A 9,662-nucleotide genomic window follows, 5' to 3' on the forward strand; every position below is an offset into this window, starting at 1 on the left:
GTGTCGCTGCACCGCAACTGATTTATTGGTGGCGGTACCGATCTCTTCCTTTTCCGCACTGGCTCGGGCCTCCACAGGTTGTACGAGGCACGCTGAAATCTAATGCGCCAATTGCCATTCTCCGAACCGGTTTTTTCGGTCGCGGTAACCCAATCGGTGGAGTTGGTCACGCGATTCGTGCTTCCCGCGTCCGATTTGGGCTTACTCGCGATCTCTCGAAGACGTCCTCGTCGTTACAATAATATGATATACCCGGCTTATAATATTCTATATAATAAGCCGTATTGAAGTGTTTGCCCAATGCATTGGAGTGTTTCAAAGTGTTTCAAAGTGTTTCAAAGTGTTTCGAGTCTTCCAAGGTGTTTGTCCAAGTCCCGGACTATTGATGAAGGGATGTGTGCATCTACGCCGAAAATTTTCTCTGACATACACGTAAAATTTTACGCATCTAATATTTCACGTGTCCAAACTTGACATTCGCTTCTTCTCAAGACTCCATGGTTCGTTTCCCCTTGGGCGGTTCGTTTCCCTTGGGCGGTTCGTTTGGTGATTTTACTCGAGCAAATTCTTGCTACTAGGTTCAAACGCCACACTTTATGAAATCACTTTATCTTGCCACTAGGTTCAAATGCCACACTTTATGAAATCACTTTAGCTTGGGACTCCATCTCTCCACCTTCCTTTACTGATGGTACTCGGGAGACCTTCAGTCTCAACACTTTTCGTTGTTTGTGGTAGATTGTGATAATCTCCATCACTTGGTCTTCTGTATATCCTGCCTCCATTAGCCCCTGCTTGACGTCATCCACCAAAGCATTTAGCTTCTCCTCTACTAGTGATGCCACATACATATTTGAACCATCTTCGCCTATGATTGTCCTCACATCCTTCTTAACCATTTTCCTTTCAATTGCCTCCTTTCTACGGCGATTCGTTGTTACGACTGCTTGGTGCATCTCATTGTCAACTGTGAGTTGGTAGAACCTCTTCATCTCATTTAGCTCTTCTTCACTTGCTCGCCTCATCATTTTCTCCATTGTTAATTGCAGCTGTATTCGAATGTTGTATATGGAATCGTTTTTGAAAAGAAGGCTTCGAGCTGGGGAGGGGAGACCGGCGACCCTCTTTTATAAACGGAAAAGGAACCCTCCCATCTTATCGATATGATGGTTCAATACATGACCTCTCATCCTATCGATATAACATGTTCGATCTCTCATCGACAAAGTGGGATGCCATCTTTTGCTTACCTAAGCATTGTGACTCATGCAAATAAGTCGCAGTGAACCAGGTTTCCCTTGCTATCTGGGTAGCGAGGGTAAATGACCCCAATCTCAGTTTCCATGTATAACATACAAGTTGACTTCGGGGTCATTCACCCTCAACCTACACCACCCAATAATCAACACAGGTAGCACGTGGTTATCTAGAGTACCTTTGGAGAGCCGAGCCACCTCACACCAGACATTGTTCACTGTGTGAAATTATTGTATAAATCATTCAAAGAGTCATATCAAGTATATACATCTTTTGTTATGAATCTATCTTCCGAGGTCTCCCCCTTAGTCTCTTTGGCGAACTTGTTCCTAATTTCTTGCGCGGTGCTTCCATTCTCGTTATCTGCAGAAACTTAGATGTATATTTGCATTCTTTTCCATCTAACATCCGGCGGATGGTGTGATAGCAAAGGTTCACCTTGGGTTGCAGTGCCGTTATCGTAGGGGCGGAATGTTCAACAAAGGAGCCATCCGGCTGAAGCAGTTTCACCGTGTAAATGTATTTCGAGGAAGGCATATGGAACTGAGTGCAATAATCCTTTACTAAATTTTAATAAACAAAAACCTTTATACTAACGCAATTCGATGCAAATATTCTGTACTTCGATGCACAGCTGAAATTACGTCATCCTCTGCAATTTTCGATGCAAATCTTCTTGCATATAAGTCCGGAACGCGGACGCCTTATTTAATTTTAATTCCTTTCTGAATTAAGTTCAGAATGGCTCAGCAATTTAGAATGGTAAAATGGCTCGGCATCACATGGTTAGGCAACCTCGAAATACCTGGTGTCCAAAAGGCTACTGGCGCTCAGGATAAAGTTCTCGCAGAACTGCCACCGGATAAGGTGCCCCTTTGGTGTCACCATCCTAAAAAAGGACGTCTATGGGGCACAGCCACGACGGAGCAACTTATAGAGATCACAGCCACCAATCATTACATATATGAGATTCTTGTATTCGCCCCTTATCGTCACCACAAAGTCTACTTTGACATTGACCCCCCTAAACAGAAGAAAGGTGAAGAAGAGGGTACACCCATCTCCTTGAATGATGCTAAGAGTATTATTTTGCAGTATTTTCCGCATGCGCGCTTTCAGATTTCTGGTCATGAAGGTTCCTGGCACATCATCCTGTCTAACTACTATGCGGGAAATCTGGAATCTACCGCAGTCCTCCAACAGATCGCCAGGAAACACGGCTGGGATGTTAGTGTATACTACAGGAACAGCAATTTCAAGTGTATCAACCAAAGCAAACCCGGTCAGGCAGTGCAGGACTACATCGAGGGTAACACCGCGAGGAGCAAGCACTTTATCCTCCATGACTTTGACGAAGATGCAATCGACATCAGCACCATGACCTTTGACCTGGGCGAACTTCCTGCCGTCACATCTCTGAGGAAGAAAAATGCCGCAGGTCGAACTCAATCTCAGAGCATCGACATCCTCTCCATCCCCCAACTTGATTTACCCGTACCCGACAACTATGACCCTAAGAACAACCTTCAAAAACTCAGCATGTTGCCAAATCCTCCCAGGGGAAGTCCCGGAACCCTTGATCACCACACTTGCTGGAAAGTCATGTGTTGGTGTCGGCAAGTAGGGATTGAATTCCCTAAGTTCTGGGCATGGAACAAGCAGAAAGACCTTTCTCCCGCTCGGATGCAAAAGTTCTACCAGGCTTGGAACTCTGCAACACGGTACAACGTATCACCTAAGTTTATGGATACGCTGCTGGAACGCTTCTACCCGGACATCAACGTTTCAGTCGTGACGAAGAAGTTCCAGCGCCAGTTTGACATTCCAGAGTTGCACAAAGTTGATCATGACTATTTTGAAGATACCGATATTGCACCTCCCATATACATTCCCGATGGGGTAGGTAATCCTTTCGGTTGGAATGTAATCTTGAATCAAGCGGCCAAAAAATTTACCCTGTTAGGCGGAGGTATGGGGAGGAACAAAACGGGGGCTGTTGCTAGATACATCAGGAGGTACGGTCAGAATCTGCGAACCCTATGGATATGCCCCCGTATTACTTTAGCAGAAAACACTGTAGGCAGGCTTGCGGAGGAATGCTTAGATTTCCTGTGTTATCGTACATGCAACACCTTGCAGAAGATCGAAGGCAAGATGGATGATTCTCAGAACGTCATCTGTAGCATTCAGTCTCTGCATTATCTCACCGAAATCTTCGACATCGTAGTCGTGGATGAACCGGAAACCGTCTTCACCTCATACTTCGGCAATGCCGAAACCCACCAAGCAAACCTCTGGAAGAACTGGGAACAGTTCATCGCCTTCTGCCAGATGGCAAAAAAGGTCATCTTCATGGATGCCTTCACGACGAATCTTTCCTTGAATGTTGTCAAGGGAATCATAGAGAACGGCTGGGAGAGGCAGGAATACGAAGTCCTCGATACTTCCTTGCCTCCCTTACCCCGCAAGTTCGTAGAGATCAAACTTTACGCGGATTGGATCTGCTCTGCTCTGCGTGATCTCAAGGAGGGCAAAAAATTGTATATTTTCACTCCTTTCAAACGAGGTAAGCAAGGTGTTGATGCCATCCTTAAAACCATCTTGAAAACATTTCCTGACTGGGAAGAAGGAACTGACATCTTCGCTTACTATGCCGAAAACGAAGCAGAAAAGAAAAGGCTGAGTAATGTCGAAACCATTTGGGAGCGGTGCCGAGTTGTCATCACAAATGTGTCCATTTCGGTTGGTGTCAACTTCAACAAAAAGGATGTCTTCGACCGCATCTACGGATATTACTCACCCTTCATTCCTGTGCGAGACTTTATACAATCCCTCCACCGCGTCCGTCACCCAAAGGATTCCACCATGTTGCTCCACCGGGACTTCAGGCGATCTTTTGGCATATGCAACAATCGGAGGCCAGCCGAAATGCCTGATTGCCTCATCTTTCGTCAGATGGTGTCCGACTTAGAAATCGAATACAATGCTAACAATAACACTAAAAAATGGGAGACATTCAACATGTTCTGCCGCAAGGCTGGCATCGAGATACATCCCGTTTCTACTGAAGCCGGACTGGAGAACAATCAGGAATATCTGAAAAGTTTCCCCTCAAAGAAAGACCTTGCGTTCTACTGGGGCAACATAGCAGACATCGAGTCCCACCAGGCGGAACAGTATCTTTACATGAGTTATCGCAACGATGCCTCCCTGGAGCAATGCCTTCAGTTGGCAAAGTATTTTTTCAAGAAGCGGTTCTCCGAGGATACTGAGGATGACATTATGGCAGAAGTGTGGAGTGCTAAGCCCGACTTTATCGACAAGGTTATAGAACTCAGATCGAATCCCTCGCATATCATCAACCGCGTGTTTACCGAAAACGGGGTGACACTGGGCGATGGTACTCCCTTACCTAACCAGATGCAGACTTCGATACCGGTGGAGGAAATCAAAACTCAGTTCAAGTTCGACAGACGCAGGGAGGAAGGAACAGGCTTAGTGGCACAGATGATCAATGCATACTTTGGGATGAAAGCCTATTACCAAAAAGACAGCAAGAGGAAGCAGAAGCAAAATGAGAACAAGAGGAAACGCGAGCGCCTACATGAAACCAGCCAGACATTCATTGACTTAGCGGAAGTGTGTGTAGCGTATCATAACAAATGGTTATGCATGGAACCAGAGGGATGAATGTAGTAAAGGTTATAAATACATTTTTTTGTGCAGTGAACCACTGCTATCTGGGTGGCGAGGGTAAATGACCCCGATCTCGGGTTCTATGTATAACATACAAGTTGACTTCGGGGTCATTTACCCTCACCCTACACAACCCCATAATCAAGCAGGTAGCTTGTCGTTATCTAAGGAAGCTAGGAGAGAACCGCCAACCCACGCCAGACATTTTCACTGCGTTGTTAAGGTGTCACTCAGAATCAGAATCATCTTGACGCATGAAGCGATCAATGGCTTCTGCTAACTTCTGTTCCTTGTACTTGATGTAGCAACGTAAACATCTGATATGTCGAGCCACCCAAGGTATCACCTCTAAGCAGTCACGACATGGTCTTTCTCTGGGATTTCCGGACATGTTGTATATTGACATTAAATCAGCTTTTAAATGTGACGTCTTTCGTTCCAGATAGAGGACAACATTTAGTATAATAACAGCTACATGTAGAGCTGCTTATGTAAAGACCCCTAAAAATCCGTGCATCGGTGCACAAAAAGCTAAACACATTCTCCGCTCAATACACTAACTCCTCATGCCATGGACGCATTAACAACTCAGGAACAGCGTGTGAAGGCGACATGGTTCATCATCTGTCCAGATGTGGACAATACATTCTTCGAAACGGCAAAAGCAATGCACCAAATCCTGACCGGAAAGTTGTATAAAGTACGTTACAAAACTTCAGATACATACCTGTACGAACGCTGGAATATTGCAAGACGGACAGGATACAATTTTTCCACTGCGGGCAAAGTCATCATCGAGCTGGAGAAAACAGTATCTCAAGAGGACATGCCTACAACACTTGGCACCATCTTGATGATAGAGAAGCTGTCAAAGGAAAACAGGCTACCATACGAGGAAGTCTGGCATAAAACCATCCAATTTTTCGGACGACGACAAGATGTGGTGGCAGTCCAGATGCGCAACGCACTAGAAGAAAGCCAGCGCGGAGCATGTCAATTAGAAGAAGAGGAGTGCCAATCGGACGATCGTATTGATTCAGCAGTTGTCATAGATTCAGCAATAGACCCTAGCGGTGATGCTTCTGTAGTAGAAGGAGGGGAGAATGGATGGAGTAGACGATTAAGAAAAAGAACTAGAGACGCAATAACCGATTCCTCCTCGTCGGAATCCGAAGCAGATACAGCACCCGAAGAGCGCTTGCTAAAGCTGTCTTCGACTTACGAGCATGAATACCTAACTCCGCAGTGGTTATGGGAGAAGGTGTACCAATTAACAAATGGAATTGATCTCGATCCCTGTTGGCACGTAGAGTCAGTGGTGCGGGCAAAGAAAACATATGGGATGCAGCTAGATGGCTCCTTCATAAACGCTCTTCATTTAGAAAAATGGGACTCGGGCGAGTGGGTATGGTTGAACCCCCCAGGACATGCCCTTTTTCCTTCGCACCTCGGGCACCCAGACAACATAAATCTTCATGGACAGTTTTGGAATAAGGTGTTTCTTGAGATGTCGAAGGGACACATTGAGCGGATCTGTGCCATCGTCCCTAATGTTGGATCTTCAACATGGCTAGCAACACTATTCAAAGAAGGCCTCATCTGCTTTCTTCACAAAAGAATAGATTGGGTGCTGTCATTAGCAGCTAAGGAGAGGAGGATGAAAAATCCGAAAACCGCCCGTGATCTCTTTCCTCGACTCATAGTTTACCTCGACAGCGACCCCACCTACCCATACCAACAGAGATTCGCAGAGATCTTTAGTGATGTAGGATTCATTCCCGGCTATAATCTGAGGATGTGGAAACAACCGCAGCCGTTGAGGCACATCCGTTATCTCAGTGTATGCTCTGGTATTGGTGTTGGCGAACTTGCTCTTCAACATGTCCTTCCCAGCGCGGAATGTGTAGGATATTTCGAAGTCGACAAAGACGCTTTAGCCGTGTATCAACATCACTTTCCTAATCATACGAACTTTGGGGATGTCACTAAAGCAGATGTTGGGAAATTGCCGGACTTTGACCTTCTTATAGGTGGCATCCCTTGTCAGCCGTTTTCGACAATGGTTTCTAATCATCACATCCGGAAGAACCATGATGATCCAAGGGCTGAACCTTTTAAACACTATGTTCATATTCTCAAAGCGAAGAAGCCCCGTTGGTTTCTTATGGAGTGTGTGAGTTACATGGAAAAAGAAACGGAGCAACGGATTAGTCGAGAGATTGGAGTGTTGCCAGTAGCGATTGACAGCGGTAATTTTGCAGCACAATCAAGAAGACGGAATTATTGGGCAAACTGGTATATTCCCCAACCGATACGAAGTAAAGGTATTAAACTGGAAGATATTGTTGAAAGATCTGTTCCACCGAATCCAGCAATCAAGAGGAAAGAATTGAAAGAATTCCACCCTCCGCTCGACACAGTCTCTTGTTTGATACGCCCGATGGAAAACGGCAAAAAAACGGGGACAGTCTCGTTAAGAACCGATGGAAAATCAAACTGCTTGTTGACTACAGATTCTTATCAAAGCACATTAGTGATTAGTGGGGGTTTTCGGTTCTTGACGCACTTAGAACGTGAAAGGTTACAGGGGCTTCCGGATAATTATACGTCGATGGTTAGCTCTAACAAAGCAAGGCTGAGAATAGTTGGAAATAGTTTCAACTTGCCGACGATCGAGTACATTTTACAGCAGATGATGTGATAGATGGAGAAAATCTATCGATAAAACATGAAATAAAATGTCTATATAAGAGGTAAACCGGCTTCTATTCTTAGAATACAGATCAGCCCTGAAAATGCAACAAGACCCCCAACCTATTGATGCCGAGTCGGCTCTATATGAAACGCTACATGCCATCCTTGACAGGATTCAGCAGTCACCCAACACCAAGAAACAGGATAAATCGCGTCTAAATCAACTCAAAGGCAACAATCTTCTTTCCTTGTTCCAAACACCTGAGATACTCATTAGCAGGATCAAGGAAAAATGGACAAACGAGCATACATATTACAATTATATCAAATTGGTGTCAAAAATAGCACGCAATGCTACGAGGGCTGAAAAGGCAATGATCCTTCATCTAGCAGAGGATGCAATGGACGACCTTGATAGTCATTTTACAGACACATTCCACTCTCACTTCAAGAATGTGACATTCGAAAGGTTCAAACAGTCAAAAAATGAAGCAGCATCCCAAGAGATGACCCAGGAAGATATCACCAATTATGTCCCTTACAGCGAACTCTTAGCAGGATTGAAAGTCGCTTTGACATTCATCAATGAGGGAAATATAGTGGAGCATCAATTTCTAATTGCTCTTGGGATGAACCTGGATGCAGATAAAATTCGTAGATGCGATATTTTCAAAGCGATGATTAGTGAAGACGCTAATGTTACGGTGAACAACGAAGGGAAAACTGTCTTCATCCGAAAATGCAATAAGACTGGTGAAAAGAATGTCCTCATTCAGATGGGAAACACCATTCAACCATACGTTAACATGTTAGCAAATGTCAGAAAGGGCAATGGACAGGATCGTCTTTTTCTAAAACCTGATGGAAGTATTCCAACCGATGCCTGGTATAGCGACGAATTTAGTAATGCTATGGAACGAATGTTTGGAAAGCGTGTAACACAGAAACGCCTTCGAATTTCAGTGGGGATGCATCTTTCTGAAAGGGATAATGGAGATCACGCTTATCAGAAGGAAATCGAACGTAGGATGGGTCATACCTATGCTGTTCATCAGCGCTATTACAATCTGTTCAAGTCATTTGTAGAACAGCCTAGGAATTAGTGACTATTTTCATAATCGTTTACTGCATCTCTTGCATTACGTATAAGTTCACTTCTCGGCTCCCAAGTTGACTGATCACGGTCATATCCTCTCCATAATACTTCATATTCTACTACTTGTCTTCCACCAACTCGACGTGTTCTTTTATCTAACAATGCTTCAACTTCATACTCACCTTCTGGTACTTCCTCTTCATCGTCTTCAATCTCAGGTTCAACTTGCGGAGCCTCCCCAGCGGCATCCTCTTTAGGAATTAGACGCAATTGCCAAGCCGGATATAGACCTGGCAGTATGTGATTAGTATTGACAGATTTGATTTTATAAGAGTTCATGTAGTTAGGGTGAGGATTAGGAACAACGGCTGTTATCTCATACTTCTCTTCAGAAAAGTAACCCATTTTAGCACGCCTTTTTATATCCGTCCCTTGACCTGATATGTACTTTCTGACAACATCACCTACATTGAATGGAGGTAGTACCTTCACACCCTTTCCTTTAGTCCTAAGCGCACGTTGGGCTTGAGCCGCTCCTTGAACATCTGCCTCCATCTCTTGTACCATCCGAAGTTTCTTACCACTGCCAAAACTTACTGTGGAATTAATGTTCTCTACAATCTGTGGCAACATACTCACCCAGTCTCTATTTCCTAAACGCATCCCCATGAATAGCGCTCGCTTTATCGTGCCATTCATCCTTTCTACCTGTCCATTGGTTTGAGGGCTTCCTGCTTTCGAATAACGCCATTCAATACCGTGTTCCTCTGCATACTGTGGAGTGATGCCTTGGTTTTCATTTCCATTATCTGATTGAATACCATGAATCTCGACACCATCCTCGATGAGATCTTTTAGAAAATTGACAACACTCTGTTGTCTTGTATCTTTCAACGCTTTCGCATAAACACATTTAGTT

At 44.5% G+C, this 9,662-nt stretch overlaps 3 protein-coding genes across 3 annotated transcripts; 2 read left to right on the forward strand and 1 right to left on the reverse strand.

Moving 5' to 3' along the window:
• Nucleotides 1-638: 638 nt before the first annotated feature.
• On the reverse strand, nucleotides 639-1,037 carry SPPG_01931 (uncharacterized protein; the record flags this gene model as incomplete). The annotated part of the gene is made up of 1 exon (XM_016750241.1): nucleotides 639-1,037. The coding sequence occupies one exon, from the start codon at nucleotides 1,035-1,037 to the stop codon at nucleotides 639-641; it is 399 nt and encodes a 132-aa protein (XP_016610891.1).
• Nucleotides 1,038-1,998: 961 nt separating this feature from the next.
• On the forward strand, nucleotides 1,999-4,947 carry SPPG_01932 (uncharacterized protein; the record flags this gene model as incomplete). The annotated part of the gene is made up of 1 exon (XM_016750242.1): nucleotides 1,999-4,947. The coding sequence occupies one exon, from the start codon at nucleotides 1,999-2,001 to the stop codon at nucleotides 4,945-4,947; it is 2,949 nt and encodes a 982-aa protein (XP_016610892.1).
• Nucleotides 4,948-5,524: 577 nt separating this feature from the next.
• SPPG_01933 (uncharacterized protein) lies at nucleotides 5,525-8,750 on the forward strand (the record flags this gene model as incomplete). Its single annotated transcript, XM_016750243.1, has 2 exons — nucleotides 5,525-7,650; nucleotides 7,736-8,750. 2 exons carry the CDS (start codon nucleotides 5,525-5,527, stop codon nucleotides 8,748-8,750), a joined length of 3,141 nt encoding a protein of 1,046 aa, XP_016610893.1.
• Between the last annotated feature and the right edge of the window lie 912 nt (nucleotides 8,751-9,662).

The sequence above is a fragment of the Spizellomyces punctatus genome (assembly GCF_000182565.1).
Source record: "Spizellomyces punctatus DAOM BR117 chromosome Unknown supercont1.3, whole genome shotgun sequence".
In the NCBI taxonomy this organism is placed as follows: Eukaryota; Fungi; Chytridiomycota; class Chytridiomycetes; order Spizellomycetales; family Spizellomycetaceae; genus Spizellomyces; species Spizellomyces punctatus.